The sequence below is a fragment of the Schistosoma haematobium genome, chromosome 2 (genome assembly GCF_000699445.3).
Source record: "Schistosoma haematobium chromosome 2, whole genome shotgun sequence".
Lineage (NCBI taxonomy): Eukaryota > Metazoa > Platyhelminthes > Trematoda > Strigeidida > Schistosomatidae > Schistosoma > Schistosoma haematobium.
In genome coordinates this window covers 46,809,026-46,836,822 of record NC_067197.1, presented here as the reverse complement: position 1 = coordinate 46,836,822, position 27,797 = coordinate 46,809,026, and the positions used below count along the sequence as shown (strand labels likewise).

Genomic DNA, 27,797 nt, shown 5'->3' with positions numbered 1-27,797 from the left:
AAAATTAACCCTAAACTCGATTTACAACATATTTTATCCCAATCAGATGGCGTCAGGCAGCAGTCAGTATCTAGCATGACGATATTATATACTGAACACAAGACTGAAATCTATTTGGCAAACCTCAACACCTGTAAGTTCACTGGCAGCGCTCTACGTCCAGTCATGAAATATGTTTGCGTAAAAGCTTAAACAAAATTTTAGGATGTTTTGTTTCAATAGACGAAAAATGGTGACAATCGTTGTCAGTGTTCCGGAATCCATAGATAATCATGTTTTATATAAGCCTCACAGCACAATTCAGAACGATGAAGCTGATTATAATCAGTGACAACCGTGAAGTATGAGTGCTCCGAAAAACTGAAATCCATTGTGCAACGCTGGATACTTATTCTTCAATAGCACTTAACACACTTAACTACCATCTCGGTATCGGTATCCTTTGTGAAGCTGAGTAAGACAACTCCATTTTAGCTTCTTCTGATGAATAAGCTTTGAGTGAAACTAATTGACGTATATTGGTTCTGTCAACAATAAAAAGTTGGAAAGAATCACAATCAGTCTAGATAACTCCGAATTAACCATAGTTTGTCACTCAGCATTTGCTGAACAATCAATAATGAAGTAACGAAGGATGAAAGAGATTAATTATGTTTTGATGATGTGTGTTCCGACAGGTCAATTTGCAATAATGACTGTCGCATATTCCAAATGATAATTTCCAGTAGTCCGACGTGATATTGACGAAAATTCCAAAACGTGCACATTGATGATTAATAAACACAACACTAGTTCAGGAACAAGATGTTGTCAAACTCTCGAAAAACAAGTCAGATTTTAATGAATGAAGACAAAAACGTAAATATTAAAAACCGTGTCCGGTATTTTATTAACAAGTTTACATCGGTTATTACGTAGACAAGGACAAAATACACATAGTTCCGTGAAGAAATTTACCGAACCATTGAAATGAATAATTAATTCCAAAGTTTTTAAATGGAATACGAAATAAAAAAGCACTTGGTCATACTATTCGAGAATCATTCATTATATCTTCGTCTTTTATACAGCCATCTCCAAATTACGTAGCCGATGCAAACAGCAAAAAAGATGACCGAAGGAATCACAATATACAGGTACCAAAGTGATTTGTTCTGTCCACTTTCTTGAGTTATTTCAATGGTCGCATTCTATAGAAAAACAAAACAGTAGTATTCATTACAAAACATGAAGTACTTTTTGATTAATTCATTACGTATTGCTGTCAATAAGGATGATAAAATACAATTCAACAAACAGTAACAAAATGTGCATTTGTACAATCATTCAGAACATCTACTAACTATTTGACAATCAGTCAAACAAGCAATTACCTTAAAATGGCACCCATTCACTTTAAGGAAATGATGATCCTGATGATTACTGTCAATGCACGTGTTCCATTTCTCACACCAAATACATGTCGTTTTCGACGTTGTTGCTTTTTGGCATGCTTCACTTGAATTGTGTATTGGACAAATTGCTGTAAAAGTAATAAGTTGATTTTATCATCCGAATTTTTAAACAGAATTGAAGTGAACTACAATACATGCAACTATAACTCAATGACATGGTAGTGATTTCAGTGTTAAGTGAGTATTTTATCCACCGGATATTTGTTATCACAATGCGTGATGCAATAATCAGTATACATTCAATTTAAATAATGTTTCACAACGGAATGTTTGGATTGAATGAAACAAGTTAGAATATCAATTGTGAACGATGAATTCCGACTGACAAAATTGACAGATTTCAATGACTGTTTACATTCAGAGATGTAAGCACAATGGTGTCACTGGGTTCAGCAAAGCCCACTGCATATTATATTTGAACAACGCAGAATTTCTTTCCATGAAAGCAGTGCTGGAAGTTCAGTTGTTCTAAGACTACAAATTCAGTTCAATCATGGTGATTCAGGTGAACATTAAATGACAGACACTGTTATTCCAATCATCATTGCCATTTTTCTTTGAAAAGATTTTAGTTGTCCTGATATGATAAGACATATCGAAGTATGTTGCCTCATTCTGATCTGTGTGCTGTCAGTTGATGCAACAGACTAGTTGGATCAAAGAAAATTCATCGATGATGAAGATAATATTGTATTCGATGAATATGAAGGCGATTTGATCATTGGTTAATGGAATGACGCTCACAGTGGTGGAAATGTTATTTCGGTAGCCTAAAACATGGTGAACTGAAATGGTTTTCATTTACTGAGTGTTCATATTCCTGAGAAAGATATCGATTTCGTATTGTGAAATACATCAATAATTCTGAGACTGTCAATGATGAATAAGAGTTTGGTGACGTCACATTTCATCTTCATTTTATCGGATATATATGACAAAGCAGAGATTTCAGAAAGTAGACAATCGTTTTTCGTTTAATCGCAATGACATGAAGTGTTTTTGTGATTTCAATACCCCAGAAAAGTTCGATATCACATGTACCAAAAAAGAAAAGCAGAGGCTACCTGGTCAATCCACAATCAAACAACTGTCACTTAATCTTTTTGGAGATTACTATCAAGTCATACATCGTTTTGTGAGTTTGTCCACAAGACTTCAATAATCATTCAAAATGGATACCTTATCATTCTTGATATTTAGAAGTAAATTGACGTGTAGTTACTAATAGTAAGTGAAACATATTTTGAGACGGATGCCTGGATGTCATTTAGTAGCTGACTGCAATTACAAATGAAATTTTCAGCCTGTTGAAATAAAAAGGATGGATTCAAGTGTGAAAATAGTAAATGATGATAAATAAGGTTGAACATACTGCCGATGAATTCATACTCCACTAACGTGCCACTTTTGATCCATTCTACAGGAACAGCTATCTTATGTTCTGTCTTACCTTGTATGACAAATTGAAGAGAAAAAACCTAACAATTAGATTTCCTTTATGAGCAACAACAGAAAAATTTAGGTTCAACGCTTTAAACACTTTTGTACGCTTCAGCTTACAAATAAACAACATGGTAGCATCAAATGAAAACGAATGATGACTAGCGCTCCTTCTTATTTAAAACGTCGCAGCTGGATATTCCTACATCTCGGCGTTGATGTTTACTCGTGGACAAGATCTTAGGACCATCCAGTTCAAACGCCATACGGATATTCACTTAACTATTCAGTCCAAACACCCAGTGGCTTGTACAAAGCTTGAAACGTTATTTCATTCCTGCTTTATTGATTGAATCTTCTCATTTTCATTATACTGCTAACCACCATCCATCTTTGTTTGCAATGCTTGTGATGAAAGACAACATCGAAGCAGTCATCACAGAAAGCGCATGAATCAATAAGAGACAGGTGAAAGAATTCAAACGAGCAACATAGAAATGACAATTTTCATCATTTTTTTGCTGACTCAGTAATGCACTTCAACCGAGCAATATATATCACTTTACCAAGTATTCGGTGTATTTTCTCACATGTGATCATGAAATACTGAATTCCACTCATTCACTCAGCTTGAAACTCAGCTTCATCTTTCGATAACACATGGGATTGAGCATTGTGTGAAGAATCTATTAGCTTCAGATGCCTCTTATTCATCACTTTCATGTATAGAACGCACTTCGCCATGCATTGAGTGGTGATATGAATGAAAACGGCAAGTGTGACTGTCGTATTGTGAGTAATCGCGTGAAAAACAAGTTGATATTTTGTCTGCCTGATTTCGTCGTTCATATATCCCTGACTTGTTCAGTTGATCGCTCTCCACAAGTATAAAACCTCTCTAACTAACAACTCAAAGTTTTGCTATAAAAAAATTCATACTCCTCAGTTACTTTATTTCAGATAGCCGGTTATACGAGCCTCAGCAAACGAATAATTGATTTTATACGTCACCGTACATCCAACTGTCAACATCATTCTTTGCAAAGTTTCTTACCTGTGTCACATTGAAAGTTTACTAGGATTCCGGCCATCGTCTCATTTTCGTTAATTTCCGAAAGAATCTGAAAGAACCATGGAACGAGGATTTGTCAGCACAAAGCTTCTTATATCGAAATAAATTGATCATTATAGAAATGGGTCTTCGTTCAAATTATCTTAACCACACTTACATGACGTATATCGATAGTCTCATTTTCTTTGGGAGTGTGTTCCGACTGGTGTACATAAATATCGTGAATCACGCCAGTTGTCGAATTCAGTCAAGTTTGACGACTTAACAGTCTATCATGAAATATGTTGACAAACTGTGAGATGAAAATCTACGTCAGTTGTTATGAAATGTGATTGTTAGCAGCTTCAGGGAAGCTGTGCTCAGATTATACATTAACGAATGTTCTGAAAAGCCGACCATTTGAAGATGAAATACAGTCTGACAGAATACGACACATTACATACACTATTCTGACATACACTGGTTGGTACTATTTTGCATGAACACATCATTGTTACAACTGATATCACTTCATTTCTAATTACTCACTCTTTACCAAGTGCTAGAGTGAGTGGTGTCATTTAAGGAATAATTACATAGTAAAATAGATTGTTGGCACATGACATAATGTTGATATTTTTAAATCGTGTTCAGCGAAGCTTGATACATTCAACAGTATTCATAAATATGAAATAGTAGATTGAACTTAAGTACTCGAAACAAAATTATATTTCCATTCAATTTCGTAACTTACGTTCTCGTAATAGATAGATATCTTCCCATTTGCATATATCAGAGTAGTTACTATGGGTGCAGTGTCTACAAATAAAAGATTAAAGATACTTAGAATTTTAAAAGATAGGTGTAACACAGCATATGCTCACTCACAACGTGATCACATTTAGTGGATATTTACTGAGTTGTGTCAAATGTTTTCTTCAGTCGGATTCTCATTCAAAACATTGAAGTCAACTTGATGTGAATGAAACGAGCATGCATCCTTCCAAACTAGTGTAAAATGCCAAATTTCTGAATCCGTATTATTATTGAATTATTGAAAGTCTAATGCTGCAAAGATATTCGCACGTACGCAATAGTTTCTTTAATTTTTTAAACCATCGACTATTAGTACGTGTGAAATAAAATGTCTAGCGTTTATTTACGAACTGAACTTGAGAATCTGATTGTTTATGTAACATATGGATACTTAAATCGATCAACTAACTCTGACTATGGTCCTGGTTTGTTGTAGATGAGAGACTGATGGATTTAAATGCGTAATCTCAACGCTTTCTCAATGTGAATAGATAATGTATAGAGATGACTATGTGATAAATGGAAGTGTAGATGAATATGATGTGCACAGGAATGACTTTGTGACGAACATATAACACGATTCTTTTTTCTCGAAGCAATGGTTTATCGTCAAGTTTCATCGAAGCATTTAAACAAAAATGTGTCTGTGCACAGGTTTTCAAACAGGCAATTAACATCAATATTTTACACGTCATATTAAATTTTTCTCAGTCGGTGTCAACTGAGTTTCAAGTCTCAATTAATGCCACCAAACGGTGAATGGAACTTACATTCGGTTCAACCCCCATTTACTAGAAAAGTAACAGAGTTTTACTTATCCATTTTCTGAGAACTGAATCTCACAAACGTTGAGTGATCACAATCCGTGAATATGTAAGTGTGCAGGTTTCATATTAGTTGACTTACGTGTAATTTTAAATTTTGTATCAGCAACCCATTTGAAAGCGATTAATCCCTCTGAATTATTGAAAATAAAAATAGATAATGAGATATGTGTTAAATGAAAATCCATCTGTTTTAATTAATGTACGTTTCAACATGGACTACCTCTGCATACAAATTATCAATTTCATTCCAGTATTTACATGTAATGATGTGGTGAAATGCTCGATCATCGCTTCTGAGTAAGCTTCAAGGATTATTGTCACTTCAACGATATGATGAATGCTTTAATCCCTCTTTAGGTGAGAAGAATGTTACACTTCCGTAAAATTTTCTCAAAAGGTTTTGACTGAGTAATTGTCTTTTATTATTTATTGGACGTCAGATTTTGTTAATCGTCAATTCGTATAGCTGACTGAGATATACGGATGTAAACTTGATATTCTAGGTGTTCTAGTTTGAGTAAAGAATCTTTTACGAGCCGACTGTTCACGTTCGTTCATTAGTGCGCTGTGCCAGAAAGTGTTTGGATTCGAAGATCATAATCATATGAAAATGTTTATAGGGATATAGTTGAGTATACGATGGTCGACAGACAGCGACTGCAGTAAGTGCTAGAAAAGTGTTTTAGGACACCAAATAAGAAAATCTAGTTTGTGTGCTTCAATAGTACAAACTTATTTAACTCAGAATATCGCTTATTACTGCACATTTGTTTAGTTTGATTCAATTACATTACTGGGAAATCTCAGGTCCGTGAGGTTCCTTATATGCAAAATGTATTTGTGAACAGTAAAGAAAATAAACTACAACTGAATAATTCAAGAAACTCACTCTGAATCAAACGATACCTTGACTCATAATCATATAACTCATTTAAGATTTGTCCAATTGGCTCGTTGTTTTCAAATATATTTAAAACACCTTTATTTTTGTTAATGAAAACATACAATTAAATTGATAATTTCACATGGAATGAACAAAATATAAATTGCATAAGTTGGAAATGTAAAACGGAGCATGTAAGTGATTCGCTGAAGAAAATGAATCAACTTTGATTCATGAGAATAATTGTTGGTCATGAAAATTCAATGACAATTTTAGTTCAAAGAAAATAATGGACTTACCATTACTATAAATACGAAATTTACTAACTTGAGTTCCAAAATATTTCAGCGAGAATGGTGTTTGCATATCCTTAAAAGTGTAAATAAGTGGATAGTGCCTCAACTAGAAAATCTAATCAACTCACTTCGAAGTCTTCGAGCTTAATGAAACTGCAATTCACATCTGTATGAGGTTGATTGAGACTAATTGTTTGCGAATAGTGATAATGATGAGACTGTATATGACTATTAGCATCTGACTGATTACTTACATATCGATATGACTCATTCACAAAAATCACTTTTTTAAAGTTCGTCCAATCCGGATGTTGACAGATTTCATTGCAGGTAGACAACACGGAAAACAGGTTCAAGATCATAGAAATTCGTATGAACAGATCATATGGAGAATTGAATCTAAAATGATTCAGGTGAATAAAATAACGTTATCTCATGGAATCAAATTTCAATTTGTACGATACAGTCATTTACCTCGTGTGTTCAGCTAACACTCACCTCATCATCTCGTTTAAAGTAGTTAATAAAATTTCACTAAAAATTGTCTGGTTTATATAGATTTTTTTAGTTTGGTTGTTTTATTCTGATTCGATGATTCAAAGTGACCATGAAGGTCAAATTTCGTTCATTACGTTCATTATTGACCAATCATGGTGGTGGAATAACTGATCGTTATTCAATCTTCATCTATCTTTTGAGAGCCTGAGCTGGATTTTATCCGTCGTTGTTTGATATTTCTGACCACTGTCGATGAAACTGCTTTTGAATGTGATTAAAAATGCTTCATAATACACGGTTGGTTAACTTGCTATTCAAAATATGTGCTCATGTGTTTACGAACAAGCAGTTTGCTGCTCGCAAACACCTCTGAATAGACTGTCAATGGTGTACTTGATGCGTATGGTCTATTTGATTGATTCAAATCAAAATGACACAAACTGTTTCGATGGCAATTCAACATTTAGACATGTACACTTGAATTTCATTTTAATAGAACTTCTGTTAGACAATTTCATCATAGTTCAATGAGAAAATATAACTTGTAAACGAAGTCCTATTCATTCTATCTGAGCAACATATTAATGACGATTAAAGAAAGTTATGTCAGATCATTGTGATAGAATGCTAGAATTTTCTGTATTGACAAGTAGATAACTGCGTACATACAAAAGGTTGTAAGAAATTAACAGATCTGTGTGGACGTAGATTAGATCAGATCAAACATTACTTTGCTCCATTTCTGTTGAATTCTCAACAGAAGCAGAGCTTTAGTAGTAGTCTGTGATAAAATAGAGCGGTTTACAAAAGTGCTAAATACATTCAAACATATTGAAATGCAGTTCATTGGAAATGAAGTGGATTGGGCTAACGTGGACATTGCAGATTTAAATTCTCTGAGTATGCAGAGTAATTTGATCCGTTCACTCCCCTGAAGAGCCAGGTGAATATGCGTTGAAGACACAACTGATAATGAACTGAATCTAACCTAATAATTATTTCTGGAGAATTTCTCAAAACCTATATCAATTGACATAGCTAATAAGCGATAATCAGAGAGATATATTGATGCGTGATTTCAATTCCACATTGAATATCACTGACTGTTTGTTGTTTCACTTGTTTGTATTTCGTCTTCTCCACTCTCCTTTGTTGGACACTCATCTTTCAAATCCCTAATTTACTGGTGATCATTATGTGGTTAACAACACAAAAGTGTTTTTGAACGGATGCAGAAGATAAGATTATCCATCAGGAACATAATATCGTCGATGAACTGTATTTGTTTGACGTGAACACAACACGTGCTATTTTCGTACTCGTGAAACCGTTCACACTGTATGCTGTACCTTGTCAATTCAGTCACGATTATGTGTTTGAATATTCCACATAATCAGCTCATCTACTTTAGTTCTTCCAATCTACTTTACGGTTTTGTATAAAAAATATTTTTTCTAAAGTTAACACTACTGAAAATAATAGTGCACATTAACTGAACGCGTGATATGCAGATACCTGTCTGTTGACCGCATTTGTTGTTTGTAGAAATATCAATGATCAAAGATTGTGTTGTTTTTCACCATATTTTATCTTAATTATTACGTTTTCTGATGTTTTCCATTTACTATGAGTATAGAAAGGAATGTCACTTTCTAATGATGCGTTCATATGACTGACAAACACACAGCAGAAAAATGAGTGAAATTCTCTATCATTTTTGAGCAGATTTGGCATCAGCTATGAATAAACTCTGTGTACATTTACCATCTTATTCTAAATTAATGATCATTACCTTACAGAATTCTCGAGATTTCACTTCCGTGGTTTGTATTTCGGTGGGATTCATAATTATAATAATCTAGTAACGTTTAGACGTTGAACCCACCCAACATCGAAGTAGCACCCACGGACCTCCCAATCAATGTTGGCACACCAACAATTGAAGAAATCAGCATGACCATCAGACTACAGGGGCATCATTCCTTTTTCAAAACCGGGAAAAGTCTTCAACAGGGTATTGTTAAACAGGATGAAGGACTGCGTAGACGCCCAACTTCGGGACCAACAGGCAGGATTCCGTAAGGATAGATCGTGTACAGACCAAATCGCAACTCTACGGATCATTTTGGACTAATCAATTGAATGGAATTCATCACTCTACATCAACTTCATTGACTACGAAAAGGCATTTGATAGCGTGGACAGAACAACACTATGGAAACTTCTTCGACACTACGGCGTGCCTCAGAAGATAGTCAATATCATACAGAACTCATATGATGGATTACGGTGCAAAATCGTGCATGGAGGACAGTTGACAAAGTCGTTCAAAGTGAAGACCGGTGTTAGGCAAGGTTGCTTACTCTCACCCTTTCTCTTTCTCCTGGTGATCGACTGGATCATGAAGACGTCAACGTCTGAAGGGAAGCGCGGGATACAATGGACATCTAAGATGCAGTTGGATGATCTAGACTTCGCAGACGATCTGGCCCTTCTATCCCAAACGCAACAACAGATGCAGGAAAAGACGACCAGTGTGGCAGCAGCCTCAGCAGCAGTAGGTCTCAATATACACAAAGGGAAAAGCAGGATTCTCCGATACAACACAGAATGCACCAATCCAATCACAATTGACGGAGAAGATTTGGAAGATGTAAAAACCTTTACGTATTTGGGCAGCATCATTGATGAACAGAGTGGATCTGATGCAGATGTGAAGGCGCGGATCGGCAAAGCAAGAGCAGCATATTTACAACTGAGGAACATCTGGAACTCAAAGCAACTGTCAAACAACACCAAGGTGATGATTTTCAATACAAATGTCAAGAGAGTTCTACTATATGGGGCAGAAACCTGGAGAACTACGAAAGCCATCATCCAGAAAATACAAGTGTTTATTAACAGCTGTCTACGCAAAATACTTCGGATCCGTTGGCCGAACACTATTAGCAACAACGTACTGTGGGAGAGAACAAACCAGATCCCAATGGAGGAAGAAATCAGGAAGAAGCGCTGGAAGTGGATAGGACACACATTGAGGCGAACACCGAACTGCATCACAAGACAAGCCCTCACATGGAATCCTGAAGGTCGAAGGAAAAGAGGAAGACCAAAGAACACATTACGCCGAGAAATGGAAATAGACATCAGAAAAATGAACAAGAATTGGAGAGAACTAGAAAAGAAGGCCCAGAACAAAGTGGCTTGGAGAATGCTGGTCAGCGGCCTATGCTCCATTGGGAGTAACAGGCGTAAGTAAGTAAGTAAGTAAGTAACGTTTAGACTCGACTAGTTGATACTTCTCACGTCTACTGAATGTGAGAATATGAACAATCATTTTCATGAAAAACTTCACATCACATTCTGTGTTTCGTTTTATTTCAATCACTCTGGCAGAGAAATTCATCGCTACACAATAATCTGGATAGACGCACTCGACTGTTTACCAGATGGGTGTTTGTGTTGAATGTTGATTGAAGTTGGATACGGTCGTTGTGTTGGGGCGATCAGATTTTTCACGAGATCGAATACATGTTGAAATATCATCCCGTGTTGAAATTCGTGTTACTTTTGCCATAGAAATCAGATGAATTCCTCCGTGAATAAACACTCTAAGATGAATTCGTAAATAGCCTGACAGCCACGTTGGTCTAAACAACCTCATATGCTTGTTTTGAATTGGTGTTATTTAGGAGGCTTTTGATTGAGTTAGTTGATGTTCGGTGTTTATAGTCTGTTTTAAAACGTACAAGTTTAGTTAACCTCACGAATTACATATAACAGCCTAATATCGTAATAAACTAAGACGTCAACAGAAATGGTAATCAAATAAAAGACAAGCACAGTTTAAATGCTGATCACATCTGTAAACTACTGGCATGAATTCTGTAATTATTACCTCCAGAATGTATATACATTAAATACAAAATGGATTCTGAATCTCAGGGGATATAATTTATTCTGATTACTTGATTGCAACCAACTCTCAAAGTTCATTCAACGAGATATATATGAAAATGATGCTTCGCTGTCACACAAGGCTACACAGAGTTATCCGATTTATCACTAATACTTGGTCATAAATTGAAAACGTTTATGACGAAGTATGAGATACAGTGGACATCAAGGATGCAGCTGGATGATCTAGACCTCGCTGATGATCTGACTTATACCTACTTTTCTATCGCACACGCAACAACAAATGCAGGAGAGGACGATCAGATTAGCATAGCCTCAACGGCAGTAAGTCTCAATATACACAACTGGAAAGGTCAGATTCTCCGATACAACTCAGAATGCACCAATGCAATCACAATTGATGGAGATTCGGGAAAAGTAAAAACCTTCACATATCTGGGCCGTTTCATTAATGAACATGGTGGATCTGATTCAAATGTGAACGCAGTTCTACTGTATGGTGGGAAACCAGGAGAACTACGAAAGTCATCATCCAGAAGATGCAAGTGTTTATTAACAGATATCTACGAAAATACTTCGAACCCGTTGGCCAGATATTATCAGCAACAGCCTACTAGGGGAGAGAACAAAACAGATTCCAGCTGACGAATGAATTAAATAAAAGGAGCGTTGGAAGTGGATAGGACACACATCGAGGAAAACACGCAACTCTGTCACAAGGCAAGCTCTCACATGGAATCCTGAAGGTCGAAGGAGGAAAAGTAGACCAAATAACACATTAGGCCGAGAAATGGAGACAGATATGAGACGAATGAACATCAATTGAATAGACCTCAAAGGGAAGGTCCAGATTGGAATAAATGAGTTGGAGAATGCTGTTTGGCGGCCAATGCTCCATTAGGAGTAACAGGCGTAAGTAAGTTAACCGCCGTTAAGAATCAATCAATTTGGTCAATTTACAAAAACATGCAGAACATTAAGTTACTTGTGAATAAATGTAGTGACTAGTAGTGACGATTAGTTCATTACAGAGCAATGACGAATATCAAAGATATCCGCTCATTTATACATATCATTATATCTCATAGATCGAACTGTAATATGACCCGCGTTCAAACATTTGTACCATGTTCTGATGTTGGATGGTTGGAGTCAGTTAAAAATAATACTTGGACATGGGTTTCGAGCTAGTTTGCCTACATCACCATTTGATGTAATTTTGATATAATCATATATATATTGAAATTTCATTGATGTAATGAATAAGTATGTATAGTTTCTTATAGAATTGAATGATAAATTTTCTGCTATATTACCAATTAATGAACCAGTTGTTGTTTCATCAGCAAGATTATAAATCATGATTGGGATTTGAGAACTACTTATAAATGATTTAAGTAGTGAAATAATCATAGTTAAAATAATTGGATGACAATAATAATGATATTGCATCATGGATTAGTCTTCTTGTGAATGAATGTAATTACTTTAGAAGTAAATAAATGAAATGGGTAAAGTAACAGAATAGAGAATACTAAGTGAACAATCAATGAAAACATTTTCAGCTCAAATCGATTGTAATTAGTGTCTATTGTTCGGAAAGCACAAAATATCATGTTCTAACTAATGTATATAGCATATAAGATAATATACCTTTGTGGAATAGGGTAATGTTGCATTGGTGTTTTAGGAGAACCGGACACTATTGAGACGTTCTTAAGACAACTCGATCAGTATATCTCAATCCCGTTTGATAAGAGAACGAGACACCATATAGGCGTTAACGCCACAATCTGAATAGTACAGGTTAATTCTGTGGCGCAACCACATAGGTACCCAGCATCCTAGTGAACTATTTGCACTATTCATATACGCATGTACATCATACGTATAGTTATTCTGATCATTGTTTTACATCCTGACGAGAATAATGAAAGGTAACTGTTGGGATCCATTTATGGACCGATACTATACGTATATTTTTGTCGTATTATAGATAAATCATATTCGTGTTTCTCTTATCATAAGCTTTTTTTATCTATGAACTATAATTATACGATTTACCATTCTTGAGTTATGCCCTGTCCATCAATTACTATCGCTCTCATTCACAACCACAATTGGCTAAATCTTGTACAAATGTTGTTTCCTATTTTATGGTACGATGTGGTCTGACTGGTTGGTATATAAACCCAGTATGTTAGGTGGGAAGCAGGGCCAATAAGGACTCTAGACTGCTCGTACGGGTTTTATGCGTCATTGTTCCGATCGATAATCCACTGTCCTCTAATTGATAGTATCACCATGTTATACATTAACAGGGCACATAGGCCACAAGTTATAACACACTGATTGTGTAAATCAATTATGCACAGCATGAACAGGCCGAAGTTGACCTATTCCACTTACATGACAGTCAAACTCATTAATGTCAGCAATGATGATATGCCATATGATGTTCTAATGACAATAACCCATGAGAACACTGAAAAGCAACCACCAGTATGAATGAAATAGGTTAACCAGTAAACCAATTTTGCGTATAAACACTGAGCAAAGCTTACCGAAGTAATGCCAAATCATTCACAATATCAATATAGAACCTCCAGTCTCATGAAACTATCAGCTCTACATAGAAATCTAGCTTATATTAATGTATACATTTGCTTAATTTGAGTTGAGTTCTGTAGCTTTCTAAACAATAGTAAATGAGCTAGTCAATTAGTGAAATGTTAACAATATAGAAACAAGCTCAGATCCATTTCGACGTAATATGTCAAATTTCCTGCCAGGAAAGTGAGCGATCAGTTAGAAAAGATGAGAATCAGTTATTACACAATGATAAAAGCTATAAAGGACGGCTAAATACAGGTAATATGGATTATCATTCAACCTGAGGTTGATAGGAGAACAAAAAAGCTTCAATGTGCAATTCGAACTAGAACAACTGATTTTCACAGTTGTAACTCTAAATTTAATCAGGAAGTGACCACGTACGGTCACAGTGAACTTCAATGTTTGTATCTTGATGAAGATATCAAAATACCACCAACAAATAATGAAAAACACTAGACGGCTGTTTCATAAGCGTGTGAGATTCCTTGGTAATCGTCATGTATTCCACTTAATTCAAGACTGAAACTATAATATTGGCCAGAAAGAGTCCTTGACTACTCAATGATAATTGGACTATTTAAGATATTGGGTGAAATTGGAAATTTGAACCAATATTTGTACGTGTCTTGTTTATCATAAGAGCTGAAGATACTGGGTTCATTTTATTGTGGTGTTATTTATGCACACTCATGATGGTAGATTTAGTGGTCTAGAGGCTAAGCGATTGCGCACAAGACCCATAGGTCCTGGGTTCAAATCTCGTGAGTGAGATCGTGGATTGTCAATGCTGAATCGTCCTATACTGTGATGAAATGACCATTCAGTGGTTCTAGGTTTTCCATGGTTGATCTAGCTTACATCGATTCATGAATTCAGCCAATAAAATTATTACAATCTCCACAAAACCTATTCTGATAATAATCATTAGGCGCTCACTATTAACATTTTAGTCTGATCCATGTTGGTTAGAGTTAGGTGTCTACCTCAGACACTGGATGGATGATTGTGCAGCCATTCGTGGATATATATTGAATTCAAACATTCACACTATTGGATGTCGCCCGGTATAGTAATCCACAAGTTAAGCGTTCGCGTGAGAGACCGATAGGTCTTGGGTTTGAATCTGTCGTGCAGCATCGTAGATACCCATTGCTAAAGGGTCCTATACTAGAACAAAACGACCGTCTAGTACTTCCAGGTTTTCTCTAGATTTTCTTGAATTATAAATTCAACTATTAAATATCAGAATTTGTTTAAATGTTTTGTTGTTGAACCTTTATGACAAGTACAGTTAATCAAAATCACTTAAACTACTTCATCAACTTACATTTCAGTGTATCAATGAAGTGTTATATACACCTACGTATATACATATACCATTTATATCCATGATTTAAATAAACAAACTACTTTGACTATCATGAATAGATTCAATATTCAATTGTATATCATTCATTTGAATGTGTAATTAATCCCAAGGTCAACAACAAGATGACCTTAAAGTGAATGAACATTGAAATAGGTTTGAAAACGAATCACTTTTTTGACTTTTATGGCTTATGGATATTATTAACAATAACGTAATGATACTATCATATAGTGAACAGTGATTTATTAATCAAACCTACAATGTATAAACGTGTACGAATAGTCTAGATACTTTAACGATACTCTTTTGGTTTTAATAGAACTGCAGTTATTACTATCGATGTAGAGAGGATATCAGTGGTTAGTAAACTTGTAGGTTTGTACTCCTATCAATATAGGATGTAATGATACCATCAATTAGAGAAAAGTGATTTTTCGATCGAATCTACGATACATAAACTTGTACGAGCAGTCTAGTGTCTTTATGGATCCCTCTTTTTGACTAACCCTGTCTACATCTTAAATCCAGAATGCCAATAACAGTTTCCACTACGAGAATCATCCATTTTGAACATACTGGGTTTATATACATTTGCAGTCAAACAGACCATATCACACCAAAAAAATAGGAAATGAAATTAGTATAAGATCAAGCCAGATGTAGCTATGAATGTAGATTACTGTAAGGAATCAACTAAGCATATCATAAGAATGGTACATCGTATCATAATAGTTCATGGATTAAATGAAAGCTTACAATAAAACAAATATGAATATACATCATTTAGTTAATGAATAATTATACATTAAGACACATCTGTATCATATTAGTCCGTTCATAGATCCTGATACTTATCATATCCCCCCTATTCTCATCGAGATAAGACAAAATCAACTAAAAATTTATCTTTCAATAGTTGAGATCATGAATCAGTTGAAGCTAGACCACCATGAAAAACCTGAAAGCCTTGGAAAACCGTTTCGTTCTATTGTGGGAGTTCTCAGGAGTCGTGAGATAGTAACTCACTGATGGCAATGGTGGATGTGTCGCTCAATTTCGCGGATTACTTGAAGTTAGACATTAACACTGTTAGATGCCCGCTCAGTGGTCTAGTTGATTAAGTGCCCGGCGTGAGACTGATAGTTCCTTGGTTCGAACGAGGTCACGGATGCGTACTGCTGAGGCGTCCCACAATAGGACAAAACGGCCGTCCATGGTGGTCTAGTTTCAATTGACTCATGATGTCCACCATTGAAATTACTACAATCATCACAAAACCCCTTCTGATACCAAAAATTTATCAATAACCCAATTAAAAGAAAAACAAAAATCGATTATTTAAACAATTCGATTTCTTTAAAGAGGAAAAAAAGAAAAACAAAAGAGAGAAAGAACAAAAACAAAAATAAGAAAAAGAAAAAAGAAAAGAAACGTGCCAGGACTTTTCTCAATTTATTTATTTATTTATTTTTATCAAAATTAATGACCAAGTTTTAAAATTTATTCTTTCTCTCATAATGAAATATTGAATATTGAATAAGAGAAAATTTTAATGAATGAATACACGTTATGTATAATGGTATTTGTTGATTTTTATTGAATGAAATGATCTTATCAAGTAATGAAGAACGAGGATATCACACATTGAACGGATTGATTGAGTGAGTGTGCGAGTGAGTGAGTGAGTGAGTGAGTGAGTGAGTGAGTAAGTAAGTAAATAACTCAATATATGTACTACATAAACTTATCGATTTATGTGTGAGCTGGTATACTACCCGGGTACTCAAACTGAAGTAGGTGGTTTACTTAAAGGGTCACACCCCAGAGCCTTTGACCTAAAGAACTAATCCACTAGGTAGTAGAGCAAGGCTACGAGATGCAGTTCCATGGCAGCCGGGGATCAACAATTGGTTTATACGTTATTTGTTCCTTCAGGATCTGCAGCCCATATGCATCATTGGTTTGAAATCAGGGTTTTCAAACTCCCCTGATTAGATCTTCAACATCCAGAAACCTGGTTAATGTACCGGAGATTCGCTTTAAATTCTCTCAGTTTTGTAAACAACAGTAATGCTACAAGAAAATAGGCAGTAGGATTTATCTGGCAGTGACTGTATACGCATGGCCATGTGAGAGCATTTGTAGAGCGAGAGCTAACGTTTCCCCTCCTCAAGTTCGCTTTCCTCATTCTCAATTTTTTAAACGGCAGTAGTGCTGCGAGATGGTAATGAATAAGACTTTACTGTCAGTGGTTGTATGCACGTGGTCATGTGAGATTATTTCGAGTGGGAGAGTGGACTCTCCTCACTCTCAACAGTACCAGGGATTTTGGGAGCAAAAACAAATACCGTTCGTAGATTTTTGCTTAAACCGTTATTAATGAAAACAGTGAGCTGTTTCGAACCTCTACTGTCTTTCTGAAGTCATTTCATCAATGTATTTTCTTTATTTGTATTTTGTTTACGAAATAGCTTTCTATATAGATGATTTTAGACTACTTATTACAATCTTATAAGTAGTTGAAAAATCCTGTCGTAGTTTTATTTTTCAAAACATCAATGTAATTTTTAATGGAAACCGAGTTAACAAATCGTTTATTTGTTTACCCAAACATCGTTATGTGCATTCTATATTTGCAGGCGTTCTACACTATAGAACAGGTACCTTCGATCAGACAATCCATGTAATGAACGATTGTATAACTAAGTAATAGAATAAACAGAAAATGTTATCACTTCTGAAGCAAAGATGGATAGTGGCTAGCAGTAAAATCCAGGACGTGCGTTTCGTTCTATTTGAAACTCGTCATCCAGATGTACCTGCATCGCAGAGTTGATGTTCATTACGAAACTCGAACCTATCGATTCGATCCCCAAATAAGAATGGGAAGATACAAGTAACACAACATCAAGTGAATGTTATCTCTTATCGTTTATTTACTCATTTCTACAGATCAAAATTGTCCCTATGAACCGTTTATGCTTGATATCTAAAGATATGAGACTGAAAAGCTTTTCTATTGTGTACGGATAATCAAATATTCAAAAGAAGACTTTGAAGTGTTAGATATATTTTTCTCTTTATCTATCATCAGATAGAACGAGAAAAGTGCAAGCTCTTTTAAATCCATGCGTTTTAAAATGAAATTACCTGAATGTGTAGTTGTGGGGATAAACGCTTTTTTGCCTGTTAGTTTTCTACGGAATGAAATCGCTAACATGTTGCAAGTGAATTATTTACTGTATAGTTCTGTAGATTAGTTAAGATTATTATGATCTTTTATGATCTTATTCATTCAATATATGAACTTATCTTCCATGGAAAGCATCTTTCGTACTGTCGACTTCTTGATTTTCATTTCAAGGTTCAAGAGAACCTGATTTCTATAGATTGAGAAGTTGTCAAAAAGTCAATAATTAAACTTTCAAAAATCCAAAATATTCAATCACTAAGCAGCAATGTTATCATACAGGTATGGATGATCATGGTATTAAATAATAAGAAAGAAGTGTGTGGCGTTGGAGGTGGGATGGATGAGAATAGAATCAATATTTTCAACATGTAAAGTAAATTTAAGAGAGAGAGAGAAAGTGCGGGAGAATACACCAATTGATTTTAGTTAGAAAATAATATAAAAATTAATAATTTCCTGTCTCCGTTGTTGTTGTGGTGGTGATGGTTGTTGTTGTTGTTGTTGTTGCTATTGTAGTAACAAGACATATGCATAGAGAGAGAATGAGAATAAACTAATAAAATTAATAATAGTTACCATGAATTCGAAAGACAAAATGCGAATTAACAATTATAAGGTTTATGCAAAACTAATGTTTTTCTCTTTTTTCTTTCCTTTCTTTCTTCTTTTTGTTGTTGCTGTTGTTGAAATTAGATCACGCAATATTTATATCTGTCATATATATCTATGTATGTTACTTACAAGTTGACTATATATATGTAAATGACCAGTGAATAGGTCACATGTACCTCCTTCTTTCTTTTTATATATGTGTCTAGAATGGAAGTTTAAACGAAAACACCTAGCTTAATTATCTATGCAAATATTGAATGATACCCAGGCAGCAGCAACAACAACAAACAAACTAACAAGCAAACAAACCCAACTAGCGTATGACTTAAATATTTCTTTTTAAATTTTTGATTCAGATCATGAATCGATTGATGTTAGACCATCATTGACAACTTGAAAGAACTGAATGGTTGTTTTGTTCTAGTGTAGGTTTGTTCAGCAATAGATTGACTGAGGTTAAACATCAACACAATTGAATATGGTCTCAGTGGTTAAGAGGTTATATGTTCGTGTGTGAAATTGAAGATATTGGGTTTGAATGCTGTGGGCGGGTTCGTGGATGTGGATTGCTGGAGAGTTCTATAATAGAATGAAATGGTCGTCCAGTGCCTCCAAGTTGTCAATGGTAGTCTAGTTTATATTGACTTATGAATTCAACTATTAAAATGAATAAAATCTCCACAAACCCCTACTCTGATATTCATATTATTCTACCATGATTATGAAATATATTGTATTCAGACGAATTAACCTTATAGGAGGTAAGTGTTGGATAATTTGAGAAGATCCATACTGATTAGTCTATGATTACTATCCAAATAATTCGATGCTATTTCTTCACGATAAGATTTGATCAACAGTCAAATAATTCTAATAGTTGAATTCATGTGTCGATATAAGCTAGACCAACTGCGGAACTCATGCAATCGCTGAACAGCCGTTTCGACCTAGTATGGGAGTCCTCAGTGTCAGTGCGTATCCATAACCCAGCTCACGGGATTCAAACCCAGGACCTATCGGTGCGAACGCTTAACCTATTAACTAGTGAGTCGGCCGGAATCCAACGGTGTTAATGTCTTACTTTCATCGATCCATGAATGGCTGCATAACCATTCATCCATTTTACTGAGGTACATATGTGTGTCTACCCGATACGGATCTGACTTCATTGGTCACGGCTTCTCACTAGAACGTTAGGACACCTTCATGGAGTCAATTACTATTAGGCACATGAAGATGGTTTATAGTGTCTGTAGTAATGTTATTTGTTGGATTCATAAGTCGATGTAAGCTAGATCGAAACGGCCATTCAGTACTTCTAGATTTTCAATGACGGTCTAACCTACATCGATACACGAACGCAACTATTTAGATCTAATAAATCCTAAGAACTGTTGAAGACTAACAAAAACCGAATAGCTGTTTCGTACTACTGTCATTCAGTTGAATTTATTCAATCTAGATGTATTGATACCGTATTCATACAATCTTCCTCGTGATATTTAGTTACTTACTTACTTACGCCTGTCACTCTTAAAGGAGCATAGGCCGCCGACCATTATTCTCTAACCCTCTTACTCTGTTTTGGGCCTTCTTTTCTAGTTCCATGCAATTCTTGTTCATTTAACTCATGTCTATCTCCATTTTTCGGCGCACTGTGTTCTTTGGTCTTCCTCCTTTCCTTTGGCCTTGAGGATTCCATATGAGGGCTTGTCTTGTGACGCAGTTCAGTGCTTTCCTCAATGTGCATCCTATCCACTTCCAGCGCTTCTTCCTAATTTCTTCCTCCACCGAGATCTGGTTTGTTCTTTCTTAGTGACTTAAATGTTAACCGTATTTACTCAACCCAAACGACTGATGAAATACAGTATCGGTTATTTATCAATGATTCTATCGATTAATTAATTTAGATAACTTTAGTTGTCTTCAAATGTTACATTTATTATTATCTAATTAGATATTTTAGCAAAATAAGGTAATAATATTGATCAGGATACAAAAACAATAAAAATCAATAATCGCTATGATAATCTTTATCCTTTTGTTTAGGGTGCAAGTAATGATGGATAGTAGCTAGGAGTGGAATAAGGGACACTCGTTTTGTCCTAATTCGGACTCGTCAACTGCATGTATTTACATAAGAGTTGATGTTCACTCCGGGACTCGAACCAAATATTGTTCACTTCAAACGTCACCGTGTTAACGACTTAGCTAGTGAGTCTTGATAGGCAATTGGTTGTGCAATAGGGTAAAGTTTAAATTCTTTTGGTATTTTTGTTTAATTTGAATCTTTAGACTGATATTTATGATCGCAAGTGATCAAACTCTTATTACCATATATGCATACTTCGCATATTGCCTCGATATTGCCTTAATTCACAAGCATTCTAAGCAACGGTGGATAGTGACTAGAAGTGAAATACAGAGCACACATTTAGTTCTATTTATGATTCATCAGCTGGATGTAACTGCATCTCATACTTGATGTTCACTTCAACCAGGATACGAACACAGTAACATTCGTTTCAAATGCCTTGTGTTACCTGCATAGCTAGTGAGCTTTAATAGCCACTTGCTCGTGCTATGGCTTTAAGTCTAAACTCATTTGATATCGTTGTTTACTTGAATCTTCCCATTGATGTTCAGCACAGCAATTGATCAGTCTCCTAATAGTATATGTACATCTTGTGTGAATTGCCTCAATATTGCCTTAATTCATAAGCATTCTAAGCAACGATGGATAGTTGCTAGTAGTGGAATCCAGGACACACGTTTCTTCTCATTTGAGACTCATCTACTGAATATACCTACATTCCAGTGTTCATCTGTCACTCCAGAACGCGAATCCATTAACTTCCAATTCAAACATCGTTTCATTATCCACTTAGCTACTAAATCTTAATCAATAAGATGATTCAAACAAACAATTTTTTTCTTATTATTAAATATTTTCAGACGGGATTTTGTGAAGATTTCAATAATTTTAGTGGTTGAGATCATGAGTTAATTGAAGCTAAACCACCATAGAAAACCTAGAAGCACTAGATGTTCGTTTCGTTCCACTGTGGGACCCCTCAGCAGTAGGAAACCGCGATCCCGCCTCCAACGAGATTACAAATCAGTACCTATCGGTCTCGCACGCGAGCGCCTAACCATTACATCACTAAGCCGGACAGCACCCAACAGTGTTATTGTCCAACTTCAACCTATCCACGAAATTGCGCCGCCATACATCAAGGTCTTCAGTGAGTTGATATCTCACAACAGACCTGGTTGAACTTCACTGGCAACAGCTTCTCACTAGAACTCGAGGAAATGCCTCTTGAAGTCAGTCACTAGTGAGGAGTCTCATACTAGGACGAAACGGTCGTCCAATACTTACATGTTCTCCATGGTGATCTAACTTTGATTGACTCATGATTTCAACTACTGATATTATTAAATGTTTTCTTTAAAATGGCCTTATTTCTCTTCATTTCTGTGCCTATTTCTCAAAACAGTAACAACAACAAAAAAGAAAGAGAGAAACTTCATTAGTCATGTTTCTTTATTTTTTTCTCTATTTTCATCATCAATAAGAAAATTAGTATTTACACGTTATACGAAGATAATTTATCCAACTTTGTTTCTCTTAGAGATAAGAGAAACCATGTGGTGGTGGTGGGGTTATTTTCACATTTGTCACCTTCATATAAATTTAGAATGATCTATCAATGAATTAGGTGTATTTTTCTTTCGTTTCTTCTATAATGGATATTCTCTGAAGAAGTAGCCTACACTAAGTTACGAAACACCCAATCTTTCACTACTCATGTACATATCTATGCATCAATTATCATGATTATTAATGAACAGGGTCCAGTATGGCTCGAAGTTTACTCATTTATTCATTTGGTTAATTAGAGTTTTTGACATGATAGTTCATGTCAGTCCGTGATGGAAACCCACTTTCTCCCCTCTCCGAAATTTGGTTCTGAACCCTTAACCATCAATTTTAGATCGTAATCTTTAATTTTCACACGTATTTGCGACCCTCATTTAGTTTAAGTTAGTTGATGGACAGTCTCCAAGTAACTTCAATGTTACGCATAGGTCATCCATAATTTATATGTCTCATCAATAAATCAACTAGAAAACAAAAAACACACCGTATTTTCACTGATTTCACTAATGATATCAATTTGGTTAACCAAATACATTAGAATTCCCTTGAGAAGAAAAATAGAGAGAGAGAGCACGAGAGAGAGATAGAGAAGTGGAAATTTCGTAAAAGAAAACCGATAAATTTTCCATATCATTGATATAATTAGTTAAATCTTGAGGTTTCATATCAGAAGGTGGGGAGGGATCTTTTTGGATATTAAAGTGATTTTTTAGTAGTTGAGCTACATCAACCATGAAAAATTTTGAAGCATTGGAGGGATGTTTTGTCCTCGGATGGGACAAGATTCAATTTCTTGAAACAAACCATATGGAATAAAAGTCACAACGATTCCATTAGAACAACAGATTTCATATTTCGATTGAAAGGGTATGGAAGTGAAGGGATAGTTTCAAACTGTCATCATCATCGTCATCCAAATCATTCACATCATCATCATCATTCAAATCATCTTAAAGTAATATTTAATAATTTCAATAGTTAAGATCATGAGTCAATTGACGCTAGACCAACATGCAAAACGTCGAAGCATTTGACTGCCGTTTCGTCCTATTGTGGGACTCCTCAGCAGTGCGTATCATCATTATCATTACACCATTCATTCTCTGTCCTTGTTATTTTCTCTTCGAATATTCTTAGTTTTCTGCCACTAGGCATTTCATTTCCGATTGATAATACATACTACTTAGATCTATCTATATCAGTAGCATACATTACACACGTATTTATACGAATCGTGTACAACTAAATCTGTAAGGTTCAGAAAAATGAGAATATTCGAAAAGGAGGGTTTTAAATAGTAAAGCTTATCTGAATAGAATATTTACCATTAGTTTAAAAGGGACAATTAAACGATACAAATAATGAATTTCATTTATAAATTTCAAATTACATGACAATACTACTTATTTCTTCTATAGATTAGTAGGCATTAGGCAATATTCTATTAAAATTGAGACTATAATTCATGGACAATCTTTCAGTGGCTCAAAAATGACCTTGAGAACGTCTACCTAAGTACTAAAGCTAAATGAAGGTTATAAACCTGTGTGAAGAATAAAAAGATTATGATTCATTGTTGATGGTTAAAGATTAAGAATTAGATTCAAGGGAGGGGTTCGGTTAATTACGAACTGACATAAGCTATAATGGTAAAACTCTATTTGGTCGAATGGGTGAATGAAGTTCGCGCAATATTCCGAGACCTTTTATCTTATATGTGGTTGGTTCGTCCATAAATGATGGTCTTATCTATGAATCATATTATTCAGAACTTGTAAATTTAATACAGTATTAGGTTGATGTAAAGAAGTTTCAAGAAAGACGAACATATTTTAATTGAAGGATTTCAAAAACTCAAGTCATTCAATTACTAATCGGTGGTAAAGTGGTAAAAAACTAGTGGTTCTTCAAAATTTCAGTTACGGTAATGAATAGATCAGTCCAGTCAGTCAGTCAATCAGCTACAACGCAGAACGAGGCACATATATACATCGGTCCAAGTTGCTGTCCCTCATTAGCACAGCAAGATCAACATTAAATTCAGAGAATTAGTTGATCCATTGGTTGTAATATATAAAGGAAAGATTGCATATAACGACATAGAACAGGAAGAAAGAATTTGTTAGCAGAAAGAAAAATATGAAACGATTTTAATCCCATAGTTTAAGAGAAGACAAAGAGTGTGAACACCTACACTATTATGATCGATTCTGAGCCATATGTCCCAGAGTCTTCAACCTTTGGTTACGATAGTTCCTCGGACCCCAACCAAGTATTATGCATATACCAACATGGCTCAGACGAGAAGTAAGTGTTTTCAAGCACTGATTATATATAAATATTTATGACAAAAACAACATACCATACATTTTATTGAGTTTAGGATAACTGTCTTGTTACACCAATCAATTATGAGATCGTAGCTCAAAATGATTCGTGCTAAATTCCTGATAATGACGATAGGTGACAAGTGTACAGATGCTGCCAATAAGAATGTCAGTTCTTTATGGTGTGTAGACAATTTTAAACATGAAACAAAATCTTTACTAAACATGAACCATAATTCCCATTGGAGCCTCTCTCAGGCTACTGCCGGTCTCAAGCCTGGATAAAGAAGGAAGTTTTGGTTAGTGGCCTCATGTGGTGGAAAACTAATTCTTTAAAGCGCTATACATGACCCATGGAACTTCTTTAATCTTAGAGTATCTTAATGCATATTTGAGCATCTGTACATTCATAACGGACAATATACCATTTATTTATATATTAATTGGTCTATATATCGGTGCTGTAAATTGTTCAATAGTACTTCGAGCAATGACATACACTGAAACTTTACATTTCTAATCACACTATTACTACTCACATGAAATAAGTAACAAGAGTGACATAGCACAAATTATGAATTCCACAATTATGATTTCAACAATAATCGTTGAATTCATGAGTCAATTGAAGTTTGACCACCATGAAAAACCTGGAATCACTTGACGGCCGTTTCGTTCTAGTGCGGGATTCCTAAGTACTGCGAATCTACACACTCGTCCACGGGATCCGGACCCAGAACATCTTGGTCTCGCACGAGGATACTTAACCTATAGATCACTAAGTCGGCCGACATCTAACGATATTCATGTCTAACTTGAACCAATTCACTAATCTATGTTAAAAATGATCCTATTATTATTATGATCCTCATTTCATTGTATACATTATACATGTATATATGTATTACTTACTTGTTCAATAATTCAATGGTTACACGTTCCAGATAAAGATCTTCTTTGTTGAAACATGTGAATGATAGAAACTTTTATATTAACGATGAAAATATATAATCCACTTTGAAACATTTCTCAAATATGTTTATTATGTATTTGTGTGTGTGTGTCTGTGTTTGAGTTTCGTAGTTCGTTGTACAAGTATATTTATGTTTTTTCCTTTCGTTTTTCTCTTCTCTTCTTTTCTCTTTTCTTTCTTTCCCTTTCTTTTCTTCTATTCTCTTTTTTCTTACTTATGAAAACATTCAACAAAAATGATGAATATGACTGTCACCGTTGATGATGGTGATGATAATGTGGAAACTCTTATGATCAACTAAGAGTTGCGTAATCATTATGGGATAATGATAATGATTAACGCTATAACAGACTAGAATTCATTCATATGCCGTAGTAACAATCAGGTTATTGAATGAACAAATAAGAGTTAAATGAATATGATGATAATAGTGAGTTCAAATATTAGTAAACACGACAAAGTTATGTATTCATCAGGTACCTACACACCTACATAGATACACACATACATACATACATACATACACACATTCATGCATAGATACATGTTTAAAGGAATATATCCATTTAACTGTTGTTTCCAGGTATGTTTCAAATGTTATCTCTTAACTTATCAAATTTTGACTGGTTAAAATGTTGATTTTTATATTTTAATGTTTAGTTTCTAGTTTGATAAAATAATTTGATTGGATAATAATAATAAGTAATTGTGGTCATAGATATGGCGTTTTATATAAACAGATGAAAATATATACTTGAAAGAAGCTTATTTACGCCTGTTACTCCTTGTGGAGAAGCATAGACTGTTTATTAGCAATCTCTATCTAAACCTGTTCTGGATAATGCTTTCCAGTTCATTCCAGTTTCTATTCATCCTTTTCATATCTGTTTCCATTTTGTGACGTAATGTGTTCTTTGGCTTTCCTGTTTTCTGTTTCCCTTCAAGATCTCAACTTAGTGATTTGCTTCGTGATGGAGTTTGATGATTTCTTCAATGTATGTTTTATCCACTTCCAACATCTTTTCCTAATTTCTTCTCCAGATGGAAGTTGGTTTGTGCTTTCCACAGTTACCACTCATGAAAAACTATAGGCCGACTACCAGCATTCTCCATCCAACTCCATCCTGGACATTCTTTTCAAATTGTTTCCGGAGCGAATTGAGTGAAGAAATTTCGTTTAATTAACTTTCCATCATGACTATATATATGTATATATTCTGGTTAGTGTCTTGTTAGCAGAGATATTTTCTACGGGACAAGGGTGCCGACCCCCATGTCTAACCACGCTTCTTGACCCGAACTTACTTTATTTAATGTAGTGAACAAGAACAAAAGTGGGGAGAACTGGGTATGTTGCGATACAGCAATACAGAATATGTTGATAAAGTCTGACTACCATACAGTAAGTACATCATATACAATATATTCCTTAATTGTCTCAGAATTGATTATTACTACATTATCATGCCAAACGCTATCTGTTCTCGTTATCTTCTCTTCGAATTTTTTCAACCTTGTACCTCAGACATTGCACTTTTGATTGATGATACGTACTACTTATATCTATCGATATCAGTATCACACCCAACATTGAGATAAAGGTCACTTGGTTTTGTTTTACTTGTATCTTTCCATTGATATTTAGGGCTGTATTTGATCAGTCTCATGTTGGCATATGTGTATCCTGTGTGGATCGCCTCCATATAGTCTTAAGTCACAAGCATTTTAAGCAAAGATGGATAGTGGCTAGAAGTGGAATTGAGGACGCAAGTTTCGTAAAACAACATCAAGTGAATTTAAACTTCACCCAAATGCACAAGCAGGTGGACATCAGGACTCAGTAACTAAGTGGATAACGCG

General features: G+C 35.1%; 1 protein-coding gene across 2 annotated transcripts; it reads right to left on the bottom strand.

Annotated features, from left to right (window-relative positions):
* Positions 1–658: 658 nt before the first annotated feature.
* MS3_00000329 (uncharacterized protein) lies at positions 659–26,428 on the bottom strand. Of its 2 annotated transcripts, XM_051208139.1 has the most exons (12): positions 25,877–26,428; positions 7,022–7,166; positions 6,896–6,985; positions 6,771–6,840; positions 6,478–6,567; positions 5,668–5,718; positions 5,532–5,552; positions 4,700–4,764; positions 3,949–4,015; positions 2,827–2,904; positions 1,374–1,522; positions 659–1,190 (listed from the first exon to the last, which is right to left on the bottom strand). In XM_051208139.1, the coding sequence occupies exons 2-7, from the start codon at positions 7,127–7,129 to the stop codon at positions 5,539–5,541; spliced, it is 423 nt and encodes a 140-aa protein (XP_051068594.1). In that variant the 5' UTR covers positions 7,130–7,166; positions 25,877–26,428; the 3' UTR covers positions 659–1,190; positions 1,374–1,522; positions 2,827–2,904; positions 3,949–4,015; positions 4,700–4,764; positions 5,532–5,538. The 2 variants fall into 2 exon arrangements, with proteins under 2 accessions (XP_051068594.1, XP_051068595.1); XM_051208140.1 differs by lacking the exon at positions 25,877–26,428 and having other exon boundaries at positions 4,700–5,718; positions 7,022–7,221.
* Between the last annotated feature and the right edge of the window lie 1,369 nt (positions 26,429–27,797).